Genomic DNA, 14,120 nt, shown 5'->3' on the forward strand with positions numbered 1-14,120 from the left:
TGAACCTTCATCATCTGGAAAAAAATTGAAAGAAGGAAGATTCAACAAACCTTATAATTTTACTCCTCTATTGAACTACAAAGCAAGAAATCTTCAGAAAATATCCACAGATACTTTTGACCTCCAGGTTATTCCAGATTCCAGATAACTGGAATAAAATATTCTGTGATAGAGCAGAAAGCATCTTAAGTATCAGGCATTTATGTAATGTGATCTTGGTCCTTTGACCACACCAAATAAAATGGCAGCCAAAAAACTTTTTCCAATGCCTTTTGCAAAATGTCTCAAGGCTTCTTAATTTGTTCTCTTTTTCTTTTTTTAAAAGAAACAGGATTTTACAAAGATATTTGGATCATAATAAGACATATTTGCAATTAGGCTGGTATGTCTGAATGTGCCAGCTCCAAAATGGAGATTATGAGTAAGAGTCACAGTCTTTTGGCAGCATAAAGAACTTGGATATATCTCAATATTTGGTCCTCTATGTCTGAAAGTTTTGGAAAAATACCTCTTTTAAGATATATACTTCCAGAAAAACAAAACAAAACAAAACTGATTTGTCTACTCCTTCAATACAAGAGCTCTAATAACACCACCAGGTGAGCCTCTCAAAAGCTAGATATAGTCAAAGAGAGCCCATCAACATATTAAAATATTTAAGTGCTGGTTTACATCATGAAACCTTGCTTCAGGATTTGATAAAGTTGATATGTAACAAATTATACTTTAAAAATACTTAAAAGACTGATTTGGCAGTAAGACTGTATAAAATGATGAAAGGAAAAGAGGGGAACAGGGGGGAAAAAATTATTTTTGAGGCAACATATGTATGTTTCAAATAATCAGCTTTTGAACTTCACAGATGAGTTACCAGAGGGCCAAAGAAAGACACCACACCACATGTCCTTACCACCATCCTCTCCTGGTGAGGTGGCTGCACAACCATCTGTTCTCTCACAGCTATTTATAGAGATGTTGAATATAATTTAGCAGGTGGTAATTCTGGCGTTGAACATCGAGGCAAAATGCTGCAGGATTACTACCTGCTTCTGCCTTGCACTGTGCATATTCATCTCCAACAATCCTTGAAGAGTGGTGGGGCCAGCACAGTATTGCCAGCCCTGAGAGGATCAGTGAGACTGTGCCAGGACAGCTCTTCATGTCAAAGAAACCACCTGGGCCAGGCCTGTTCCGGCAGACCTGGGTCTCAGCACAATGGTGGCTTCCCTTGGAGTGAATCATGTAACCCTCACACCTATGCTTTCACTGGAAGGGCTTTAGGAAGGTTCCCATAAGAGGGACAGAAGGTATCCACATTGACACAAGGGCAACAATAGACAAGCTCGTGAGAGGGCCAGGCTTAGTCTGCCATGGGGCAGCTTGCCATTACAGGGCGTTCTGGTTTGGTTTGGTGGGTTTTTGGTAGCAGGGGAAGAGCCACAGGAGTGGCTCTAGTGAGAAGCTGAGAAGCTCTCCCTGCTCCAAACCCAGTCAAGGAGCCATTAGAGGGACAACAGATGCTCCTCTGTGATTAACATAAGAAAGAACTGATGTAACACCCGAGCAGAGAAGGACTTGGGGGAGAAGCGATGTGGTGGGGAAGGAGTGTGGTGCTGGTGGTTAGTGAGGAGGAAGGGGAAGAAGGTGCCCAAGCAGAAGTCTCCCTGCAACCCATGGCGAGATGGCAGCTGTTCCCCTGCGCTCATGGAGGAACGTGGTGGAACATTCCCTGAAGGCGCCAGGAGGGGTGAACTTGGCCACTGGACTTGGATTTTGTGGCCAGAGGATTTGCTGCCAGTGGACTCTGATTACGCAGCTTTGGAAGACCCCAGCACCAGGGGAAGTGACTGTTCCTGAAGGAGCCCGTGAATCTGTGGGAAGCCCAGGCTGGAGCAGCTCTGGACCTCGTGGGAAGAACTCATGAAGGAGAGGTTCGTGGAGGACTCTCTCCCATAGGGAAGCAGGGAAGGACTGTAAGGAATCCCTCTTCCTGAGGAGGAAGGAGCAGCAGGAACCACCAGCCTGTGAACTGACTCCAAACGCCATCCCCTGTCCCCCTGTGCTGCTGGGGGGAAGGAGGGAGAGAAACCGGGAACAAAGTGATTTGGGCCCAGGAAGAAGGGAGGGGTGGGGTAACATATGCAAGCCCTGCTCTGCGTGTGTCTGTGTCCTCTGTGTGTTTGATTAGTGTGAAAGTACATTATTATTTTTTTCCCCAAGTTGAGTCTGTTTTGCCTGGGACCTTAACTGGTGAAAAACCCTCCTTGTCCTTTGTCTCAGTCCATGAGCTTTGTCCTCCTCATCCCAGAGTGTGAGTGTGGGGGGAGAGGGAGGAAGAGATTGAGTGAGTGGCCATGTGGCTGTTCCTTTCTTGTCACGTTTGGCCCAAACCATGACATTATTGTCGAGCCAGCCAGAAGAGAGAGACAAGGACCCAGGGGCAGACATTTTGTCAGAGGGGTGGCCATTTTGTCAAGCCATACTCCAATGACAGAGCTGGCATCTTGCAGCCCAGGGTCAGCACCACAGGGCTGTTCAGCCTGCAGAGGCTGGAGGAGGGAGACTTAGGAGTTTCATCACCTTGCAGCAAGCAGAAAAGGATCCATTTAGTTGTGCTAACACAACTCGGAGTAACAAAGGAGAAAAACAAGACAATGTTATTTCAGATTTTGTCCAGCTCCTTGCAAGTCTTAGCTAACAACACAAGGTCCACAGGACTAGCAGCCAGTTTTCCTGAGGAAGGTATGTGCATGCATGAGCCTACTTCCATAGGACACTAAATTAAAAACATTATCATTTTCTGCACACATCAGCTATGCAAAAAAATGCAGGTGTCCTACACCCACCCACCCACAGCTGTGAAAGCTGCAGTTCACCTGTGAATAAAATTAGCTCAACTGAAGCTATAAACCGCACCTGCTTCCTGCTTTTGTCCCCAACCTGTTATCCAGCACTTGTCACCACTACGGACTCTGTGTGAAAAGGGAGGCACGCAGATGGGTTGGATAACATGGCTCATTGTGTCTGGCCATGGTTTGCTCAACTGCAGCAGTGCAATGTCATAGTCATAGTTCCTGCTGTTGTAGTATTCGTGGACAACGATCCGTCTCACCGCAGAGACAAACTTTGCACGACCTTGAGTTTGCATCCCCAGGTGAGCACGCCACGCTCTGGGGTCAGCCAGCCTGGTTGGAAGCAAAGAAACAAACCATCTCTTAAATAAAGTACCCCAAAACTGACGGTGGGGCAGGTGAAAGAGGAGGACACATCCCTCCTCAGGGTGGTGTGAACTCTGGAAGATAAAGGTGTTTGGGGCCTCTGGCAATGTTTGGGGCAGAGTTAGGGGGAAGACTACTTACTTGCTCCCTTGAAAGCAGTGAGCTGCAGACAGAAGCCATTCTTTTGATATCACTGATGCTCCGCAGTAAGCAGCTCCCACAAAATGGAGGCTGACCTGCCAGGGCCATTCCCCTTCCTCAGTGTTTGTACCGCCTACAATCCGAGAGATGGGATTGCTTCTCTTGCTGCTGCCACAATCTGCAAGAGATAGTTCAGGTTATAATCCATATCCCTAATGCTCTCCTTTAATGACAGCATTTTCCCCATAGGGCATGAAAGAATTTTGCACATTGAAATGTTTTGAAATGCATTTTTTCTTTGCTCTGCTCCAATCAGAGAACTTCTCTATTTGGCTACTCTATTCCTGAAACAAGAGATGACTCCATTAAAAAAACAATAACCTGGGAAGTTCAATAGGTTTCTTATCCAGTTCTACTTCAGAAATTGGCCTCTGCATATTTTATGTGTCAGAGATGTCAAAGGATCCATTGATTCAATAAGTACCAAAATAAATACATAAAACCAGACAATCCTTCATCTCTTTTTAATACTGTCTGTCCTGAAAGGACTCCAACAAGAAGGAAGGAAGTCCAGCATCATCAGGACACTTACTTCTTGCCAAAACAGTGGGAATGATACAAGAAAAATGTTTGGTCACTTACCATTTCAGAAACTAGGTGGTCTAATCGCTAATGTGCATGGAAATAACTGCAAGTCTGAAAATGTGTATGTTACTTATAGGTGAAGAAGTTATGTCTCAGCACAAAAAGCTTCACACTAATTTGAAGAGCAATGAAAAAGTACCCTCTGCCAGGCCTTGTTCCTATGCCTAGTGCATGCACATAAAGCTTCTGCTCAGTAGTCCCACGTTCCCACTCACAGGTATTAATGCTTCTGAACACTTTCCAGCACTCAGCCAAAGAGTCAAAAGTAGCATTCATGTTTCCAAACACAAGTAGTCGTGCTGTCTTTTAAGATGTCCTACTGGATCCAAAGCAGGTGCTGGCAGATTTTACATACAGATAACATGCCAGAAACAACTGAGGGTCAGACAAAATACCCGAGAATATTCAGTTTAAGCAATAAATTCTAATTGCACTTTTATTGCTATTGCAGTAACAATTGCCTGCTCACTTTACAGCAAAACAAGCTGAAAAGCCTCCGCAGAGGTTACTTTAGGAAGTTTTGAGACTAGAACCTAACGTGATACTATGAAATATTGGGGTCTTCACCATCCAAAAGAGGCAGAGAAATTAAAAATTTGTGGGTTTTATCTCACTACAGCTGTGTCACTCCTGAAGTTCAAATAGAGTCACTCCAACAGAAGTACCAGACACTGCTGCACACACACTTTGCAACACAAAGTGCTGCTTTAGCCAAGTTAATTCTGCTAAAAAAAGTGCTGCTTTAGCCAAGTTAATTCTGCTATTAACCCTGCTTCCCTGCTCCTTAACACAGCTACAATAACCATTACAGCTGACTAAGACTCCCAGTTACAGTAAGGTCACCCTCCCACAAGAATTTAGGAAATTCTGTAACCAGGCCTAAAGTAAACCGATGACTGATCATTACCCCACTGTAACTGAGAGGACACAATAAAAACTCAATACCTGCTGTATGAGTTGTACTCACTCCAAACCAGGAAGAAATAAAAGGCTCTATTGTGCAAAAAGTTCAAAGTTCAAAAAGATGAACATTTGAGAGGGACTTACTGCAGCTGCTTTCATCACTTCCATCAATACAGTCCGCAGTCCCATCACACTTTGCGTTTTGTTTCCAAATGCAAATGTTATTCCTGCACTTAAATGTTCGGTCGGTGCAAGGAGTACCTGAAATAGTTGCAAGGGCGGGGAAAAATAGTATTGTCTCAGCTCAGGAAGTGAATACACATCTATACAGATTAAAGATTCATACGTGTATAAATAGTTAGGAGGGAGCACAACGAAACAGAACTTTAGCTGGAATGGCTTAAACCAATCTCTAAGTAGAAGAAACTATTCAAGTAAAACTGCATGTATACTAAGGCTTGCATTGAGTTGCCCAAGTCTGAACAAAGCTTTCCCTCCTCCTGTCTTTTCCCATAGCATTGATGAGCATGGATATAGTAGCAAAAACTTAGCTGTATAGCAGTGTTAGGCTAGAAAGAGAAAACATCCAATACTCTAGAAAGAAACCCTTTTTTATATTTTAGTATTAAATACAAAATTAAAGATTGTAGTGAAAGCTGCCTCACTACTTTTGTTCAGTTAAACTGCGAGCCCAGCCTTGGCACTTTCCTGTTTCCCTGTGGTTTGCACTAAACTCAAGCTCCATCTATTTTTCTTGTCAATGCACAGAAGTATCCTGTAATCATTTACACAGGCTGTCTAGTCAGGCAAGTAAAAAATCATTACTTTTATTTTTAAAAGTTACTTTCAACACTTCTGAGTTGTGCTCCCTTTCATGTCATGGTGTCCGTTTATTCTAAAAACTTAAAGAGACTGCTGATTCAAAATTTAAATGTACCTAATGCTAAATTTATGGCTTCCATAGCATTTTAAAACACATTAACCTTATAACCCTGAAAACTGCTGAAGAGAAACTGTTATTTTTATAGTCTTTTTACAGATGGTAGAGCAGATCCAGGAAATAATTTCTACAGATTATACTTTGAAGAGATAAAATCTGAGATTCAAGCTTTAAATCTCTAGATTCCCATCCTGCGCCCAGAGTACTTAATTCTTCTGCCAGTATTTTGCTGAAACAGATGTTCATGAGCTCATTACAAGGAAACAGTCTAGAATCAATAACAGCTTCTGTATAAGCATATTAGAAAACTGCACAGAATTATATAGCCTGAGTTAGATTTGATAGTGCCTGTTAACCTTTTGAATACAGCATCCAGTATTCATCAGGACTGGACAGATGATAAAATAAATTAAAAAAAAATTAATAAATTCAAGAGAGTAGCCTTACTGAGAGTGCAGTTCTGTTCATCTTTTCCATTCTCACAATCACTTACTCCATTGCAGGCAAGCGGGTTATCCTGTATCGCGAAGCTGGAGTTACAGTTCCACTCAGGGACAACTTTAAAAACATAAGTCAAATCAGCTACAGAAGTGTGCTCATAATGCTAACACCATCCTTCTGACTGTGCCCAGATACCACTTTCATATCTTTACTGCACAGTGCAAGGATAAGTAGTAGTGCCAAGTTATGCATGGAGAAAGTGAAGCACAAAAGAACTGACTGACCTATCCCAGTTCACACCTTGCCCCAAGTGGCATGCCCCAGGTTCTTACCCTCTTTCACCATGGATGTTTATTATCACTCCCCTTTACTCTATGCACCACAATTTGTTATTCTCCCACAAAAATAAAATCATCAACCTCAACACTGAACAGAACTTCATAATTACCAGCATTCATCGCATAGCAAAAGATTAATATAGAGCCTATTATAGCTATTTTTGCACATTCAAATGTGCTTTCCAGTGCCATGCCTTCTTCATTCTTAGTTTCATCCTTTGCTAATTAACTGTGAATTAAGCATTCAAGAGACCGACCGTCTGTACCTGGAGATACAAAGGAAGCTGGAAACAAGATTCCTCCCCCCCAAAAAAAAAATTCAACTTGTTTCAGATGCCTTCTAAGACCAGAGAACACATTCATTGAGTTTTCCAGTTAAGATATCTGGTGAGTGAATACAAACCACAAAATAGTTCATCACTTCCATCAAAGCAGTTGTTTATCCCATCACAGCGCTGCATCTGCTGGATGCATAAGCCAGTTGAACACTTGAAATGTCCAGGTGGACATGCTGGACATAAAAAAAAGACAACAAAACAAAAACAAGCATAAAACTTTAAAGTTTCCTTTTGTCAAGTATTGTCAAATACCTGTGCTAAGGTCATTTCTATTTACAGGAACTAAGTTGTTCCAAGGAATTATAAAGTTGATCTAAATTTAATAGTCTGTATGGATTGCTAGCACTTAAATTGAGCTCAGGTGTTGAAAATTAGGATTTTAAAGAAGACAAAAAAAATATCTCCAAGGTTCCAGCTCAGCTCAGTATATACTGCAGGCTCTACACTAGGACTGAACCAAATCAGCCATTGTTTTTATGGTACAATACAAGCTAGCTTGGAATGCCATTGTCCTTTAAAGGATGGTCTCACTTTCAATAACTAAAATTTGCAGCACTTTGCAGCTTCAATTAGTAACCTGCATTGAGGTGACTTATGAGATACATAAATGCTTGCCTTTTAAAAGAGAATAATGAAGTGACCATCTTTTTACGTACTCCATGCACGTGCAATGGATAAAATTGCTCTAATGTGACAAGTAGCCATGACTAGAAACCATTGCTTCTCTATTACTTGAGCTGCATGAATATTGTAAGATTGATGCAAGAGAAAAAATAAAAGTAAACAGCTGCCTGTTGCAAGACTTGAGAAAACTCACAGATGGTAGACTCCTTTATGAGCTGCTTGAGATGTTTTTTCAGCTCAGATTTCTACCTGCACACAAAATATTTAAACTGATGGGAACACCAGAATAAGCAGTTAGTTGTTTGGTGTTCTCTGTTCATTACCTGGAAGTATTCGTAACAATAGAAACACTGCAAACAAAAACTTGGGGATGAGAGCAAACAGGAACAGCAGACTTCAATTAACTGCATGGCAGTCATACACATGCAAGAAGCTTTAAGAACTGTGCAGAAGAGAACAGACTGTGTGCATACAGGAAACAAGAGCATGTTGCATATGCCCACAAACCTTAGCTGCATAGGCTCGATGAGCTAGAAGAGGCTCTTTGCTAGTCACCTGACTTAGTAAGCATAGAAAAGAAAAACAAAAACCCAACAGAAAATTTCTTACATAAATCTAATTAAGTTCTACTGGACCTGAAAAATGCTGCTTCATGTCTGCAATGCAAAGAGGGGTTGAAAAAGATAAAATCCATCTTACGCTGGGTGATGTTATAGCTGCCATACTCCACCAGAAGTGGCCTCTCTGAGACCTTCGAACTGCACTGAAGTTCAACGTTGACAGTAGAACTTGCAACATGGAAGACTGTTTGATGATCCACATAGTAACCGCAGTACCTGAAAGCATTCAGTGGAGTTCTAAAGCAGCCTTCACATCAAAATTGCCTTGCATACTGTACCAACATCACAGAAATTCAGCAATACAGTCAGCTGCCATACTTTAATTAAGAAACAAAATCTGAAACGGTATCCAAATTCCAAAATGAAGCTCATGACCCTTCACGAACAAACACAACAGGCAAGCAGAATGTTTTGTCAGGAAGTCTAGAGGACTGGAGATGTAATGAAGAAATTCATCAAGATAAACATAGGCATTTTTTACACCCCTTTTGATATCTCTTCTCAAAAGATTTGAGTTTGATGAGAGAGTAAACGTTGCACAGTGGAGAGCAAATGTAGCTACTCTGATTTTGAGGATTGCCCCTAAAGAAGAGTGCAAAAAGGCATTGAGATAAAATTTGTCCAATTGCTTTGTAAACAGAGGGGAATAGTTTTAGGGAAACTGAAAATATTTCTAACTAGTTGTCTAACCTTCGTCTGCCAGTAACATTCTGGAATTTTACCTTTGAAAGTCATGTCTTCGAATAACTAGTCCAGATGAAAACCAAAACCAAAACCAAAAATACCCCCCCCAAAAAGCTGCCATTTTGGCAAAGAGCTTCATTGGCCTTCTGCCTAGGTGCCATTTAACTCAGAGAAACCTAATTGCTCCCTGATGCCAGCAAACATTTAATCCATCCATTGCTAATGTATTTCTATTGTCCCTTTCACCAAAGTTGTTGCAACTGACATTTGGATGCTATTCTAGCTGAGAAAAAAACAACAACAAACAAGAAACAACCCCCAAAAAAACCTTTTTTAATGGGGAAGAGTTGGTGAATTGTGCTTTAAAAATTGGAGACAGTTTTAAATGTAGTAAACCAGTGAACATTGACAGTATGGGATTTTCTAGAAGAGGAAATAAAGACCCTCTCTTCTGTTCCACTAAAATGTCCCAGAAATGCAGCACTTACAATAATAACATCTGGCTTTAAGACTCTTGTCAAGAAAAGTAATTATCAATCTAAACAGATTTAAGAGCAGAGGCAGCTGCATCGATTCTTGGCACAGTTGGCACACACACTTGCTGGACAGCAGTGCAATGTCACAAGCTGCAGCTAAAATGAACTCAAATAATATAAAAATAGATTATTGTATTGTTAAATAGACTAATGCACTACTATCCAGAGGTAAATATTTTTCTTGTTTATTTTGCCGACACCAGGCATGCCATCAGGACTACAATTCATGGCAATGAATACAGGGAAATTGGGCAGTGATTCCATGTGGATAGATATTGACTGGTGTCCTATCTACCCCACTGAAGAGCCATCCATTTGTTTCCTTATGTGCTTTATTTCACCCTATGAAGATAAAGCATTCATTTAACAGATCCAGGAGACCCTATTCCAGCAATGTGAAATTCACACATGTAAATGGAGAAAACAATTTAAAAAATAGATTCATCTTATACATCCTGAAAACAGATGCAAAAAAAAGAGTTAATTTTACAGCTTTCTGCTATAGTAAAGTTAACTGTCAAAAACCAAACCAAACCAAAAACAATCCAGAAACATCAAATCTATCAAGGCTAAGAGTGAAGGTTTCTTACAGTAGAGAGTTATCTTCTCTCTCCTATCAGTGTGTCTGTCATCCATGTTCAAAACCTAAAACAGCATGTCAAACTGCATAGCAAAATGCCACCGATCTGATTCTCCTCAGTTAACCACCAGATACTTTTACATCTCTCCTTCTGTTAATGACTTAGAAAACTTCCCTTCAATAAACCCTAGCACCATTTAAAAAAACATCAAAAGCTGAATTGACTACTTCTCAGCCACATAAACAACCTCATCTCACCAGAACTAGAAGAAGCTCCTGCATGTCTGTGGAAGAGCTGAGACAGCTACATCAATGAAGCCCTCTCCTTTATACAGTGAGAAAAGCCACATGTTTTTGGGACATGTAAGACACAGCTACAGATCCTTGGGAGCCTTCTACTAGTTTTTCACTAGCTATTTCTCCATCCATGACAAATGTAGGTTGCAAGGCAACATCTATACCTCTGTGCCATTGCTACAGAGAGCACACAATTAAGGGGATCCTGTCTCAAATGTTGAAGCAGGGAGTGGGATACCTTTTCAGGAGTTGAGTAGATAAACGCATCCTGTAGCAGAGACAATGGGATGTTGCATCAATGGCTTTAACAAAAATAAAGCACTGGCAACCTCTTTGTTCACATAAACCTTTAATGATGTGCTCACAGAGACTCTTTGATATTTCTCCCTCTGAGAATTTTTGCAAAAGCAGTTCAGCAGTTCTGACTAAGCAGAGGAACTTTTGTATGTGCACTGAAGAAAGGCACTGAAGAAGTGCATGGTTGCATTCAGTGTCTCTGGTTAGATAAAACTGTCCCTTGAGGTTTGAAGGAATCTGCATCATCTTCACACTAGCAGTCTTTGTTTACCAGGGTCAGTCTCCTGAAGCTCCTTTATCTTTTTTACCCAAGACACAGAATACGCATGCCATAAACTGCAATTGCGGGAAGCTGCAGAGGTGGGGTTGGCCCCATTTCATTAATCATTAAAATGTGGGGCGAGGGGGGAATAAAATCACACACTGTTTCATGCTTTAAATCATATTTTTCCCATGGAAAGTAGACATAGAACACAAAATCATAGTGGGCCAAAAGCCTTATCTTCAGTGAAAAAGACACTTTCAAAGGAAAGCTTGTCTTGGTCTAATTATATAATCAGCAACAGAAATCAAGAGCATGTGTTCATGTGTCGTACTTCAAAAGTAATTCTGAGTACATTTCTAAGGATCAAACTGACAATTGGTTCTGTGGAATGTATAAACGGTAGGCTTATTTAAAAGCTGTTCTCTCATACAGAGAATCCTTACAGTATAGAATCATAGAATCATAGAATGGTTAAGATTGGAAGGGACGTTAAAGATCATCAAGTTCCTCCTCCCCTGCCATGAGCAGGGAACCCTACCACTAGACCAGGTTGCACAAAACCTCATCCAACTTGCTCTTAAAAACCTCCAGGGATGGGGCATCAACAACCTCCCTGGGCAACCTATTCCAGCTCCTCCCCACCCTTATAGTGACAAATGTCTTTCTAATATCTAACCTAAATCTCCCCTCTCTCAGTTTAAAACCATTATCTCTTGTCTTATCACTATCTTCTCTGATGAAAGGCCCCTCCCCAGCTTTTCTGTAGCCCCTTCAGGTACTGGGAGGCTGCTATAAGGTCTCCTTGGAGCCTTCTCTTCTCCAGGCTGAACATCCCCAACCCTCTCAGCCTATCTTCACAGGAGGGGTGCTCCAGCCCTCTGATCATCTTGGTGGCCCTTCTCTGGACCCTTTCCAACAGGTCTATATCTTTCTTGTGCTGAGGGCACCAGAGCTGTACACAGAACTCCATGTGGAGTCTCACCAGAGCAGAGGGGCAGAATCACCTCCCTGGCCCTGCTGGCTACACTTCTTTTGATGCAGCCCAGGATGCAGTTGCTCTCTGGGCTCCAGCACACACTGGTGGCTCATGTCCAGCTTCTCATCTACTACCACGCCAAAATCCTTCTCCTCAGGACTGCTCTCCATCCATTCTCCCCCCAGCCTGTATTTGTGCCTGGGATTGTGCTGACCCAGGTGCAGGACCCTGCACTTGGCCTTGCTGAACTTCATGAGGTTGACACTGGCCCACCTCTCCAGCCTGTCAAGGTCTCTCTGGATGGTGTTTCTTCCCTCTAGGGTGTCAACCACACCACACAGCTTGGTGTCATCAGCAAACTTGCTGAGGATACACTTGGTCCCACTGTCCGTGTTTCCACAAAGATGTTAAACACCACTGGTCCCAATACTGACTCCTGAGGGACACCACTTGTCACCTGCCTCCATTTGGACACTGAAACATTGACCACAACTCTCTGGGTGCAGCCATCCAGCCAATCTCTTAACCACTGAGTGGTCCATCTGCCAAATCCATGCCTTGTCAGTTTGGAGACCAGGATGTCGTGTGGGACAGTGTCAAATGCCTTGCACAAATCCAGGTAGATGACATCAGTTTCTCTGCCACCATCCACCATCTCTGTAGCCTTGTTGTAGAAGGTCACCAGGTTGGTCAGGCGTGACTTGCCCTTAGTGAAGCCATGTTGGCTGTCGCCAATCACCTCCTTATTTTACATGTGCCTTAGCAGACTTTCCAGGAGGATCTGGTCCATGATCTTGCCAGGCACAGAGGTGAGGCTGACAGGCCTGTAGTTCCCTGGGTCTTCCTTTTTCCCCTTGGTATGAGCCCATCATTATTTTCTCCAGTTTTCACCACCCCTAATATCTCAAATTTTTGTTATTTTGTCATAAAAAGAACACAAAAAACTCCAGAACACATTAAATGTTGTCTGTTTTGACTGTTGTTTCTATATGCTCATGTAGTCCAACAACCAGTTCCCTTTAAGGCACAATTTTAGGAGCTTCACACATACTGAATTTTCTCTATATAAGCACCACATAGTTTCAAAGAACAGAGAAAGTTCTTCTCCTCTCTATAATACTTTCAGTTACACTCTTACAGGCCTGGCTAACTTTGCTTAGTTTCACCAGTGAGTTCAGAAATTCATTTTTTTCTTACTGAGACTTCCCTTTGAACAAAGGCTAAGAAATTTTAAAAATAAAAGTAAGTCCAACATTCTAAATCTACCTTGCCTCGTCACCTAGTAACTGAATGATTATTCTTAAAATTCTGGAAAAATGGGTAGAGTATGTACATGAGAAAGTAGCAGCATTTCTACTAAAAAATCAGCAGTAACATTTTAGTTAAAAAAACTTACCTTGGCAGACAATCTGTGTGGTTTCTCTTTCAAGAGCCAGTGACTGGAATGCAGAAGCAGTTACTGTGCTATTCCAAATAATCTCATTGTAATAGCTTTCACTGAGAACTTAATTATGTTTGGTGTCCTCGTGAGCAACCATAGAATTAAATTACACTTTAAAGAGTTTTAATACACCTTGTTCAATGATCCCAGAAAGCCCATAATTATTTTAGGGTTCACAGGACATCCACCTCCACCTGAGTCTTCATATTTCTTTCTCTCCAGAGAGAACCTGAGATTCTTGTTTTCATCTTTCTTGTACTTCTTAATAGAAAATTTTGCAAAGAGTCAGTTATATCATCGGCCAAAGTGGAAGAATGGTAAGAGACATGGGTGAAATATCTCTGTGGAAACCCTGCATGAGCTGCAGTAGTGAGGGGAAGGTTTATTTTGGTAATGTTAGTTTAACAAACCATGCAAAAGTACTCACATATGTTCATTAATTTTCCACCATCCTCGCTCACAGCCTTTAATATTCTTCTCACTGATGGTATAGTTATGAAACTTCAGAGCTATACCCAGGCTCTTCTGTGGAGTCTGTTGTGAGCAAGAAAGACAGTGCAAATAGTCTTCTTTTTACTTTCACATTTTTGGTCACAGTACACAAAAGTCTTTAGACTTATCTCAACAAATACAGTGCTTGGCAATGCTTTGCTCTGGGAACTGTGCTGACTTTGCCAGCTCAGCACACAGCACTTGAGACATCTGCCAGCCATTCAGTGTTGAGTAAAAGCAAAGGCTGGCAAAGCCCCACCACAGCTGCAGGCCTTCTTCCCTCTAGCCAACACTCCTTTCATCTTCAGAAGGCCACTGGCCATAGAAAGCAGCTTTTGTATCAA

General features: G+C 41.7%; 1 protein-coding gene across 1 annotated transcript in view; it reads right to left on the reverse strand.

Moving 5' to 3' along the window:
* The window catches only part of TMPRSS7 (transmembrane protease, serine 7), a 35,754-nt gene that overhangs the window by 2,888 nt on the left and 18,746 nt on the right, over positions 1 to 14,120 (reverse strand). The window contains 8 exon segments of the mRNA XM_009993333.1: positions 2 to 14; positions 2,917 to 3,185; positions 3,360 to 3,537; positions 5,052 to 5,168; positions 6,295 to 6,405; positions 7,030 to 7,137; positions 8,288 to 8,424; positions 13,712 to 13,818. Coding sequence (XP_009991635.1) covers positions 2 to 14; positions 2,917 to 3,185; positions 3,360 to 3,537; positions 5,052 to 5,168; positions 6,295 to 6,405; positions 7,030 to 7,137; positions 8,288 to 8,424; positions 13,712 to 13,818 — 1,040 coding nt within the window.

This window comes from Chaetura pelagica, unplaced genomic scaffold, assembly GCF_000747805.2.
Source record: "Chaetura pelagica isolate M959 unplaced genomic scaffold, ChaPel_1.0 scaffold101, whole genome shotgun sequence".
Lineage (NCBI taxonomy): Eukaryota > Metazoa > Chordata > Aves > Apodiformes > Apodidae > Chaetura > Chaetura pelagica.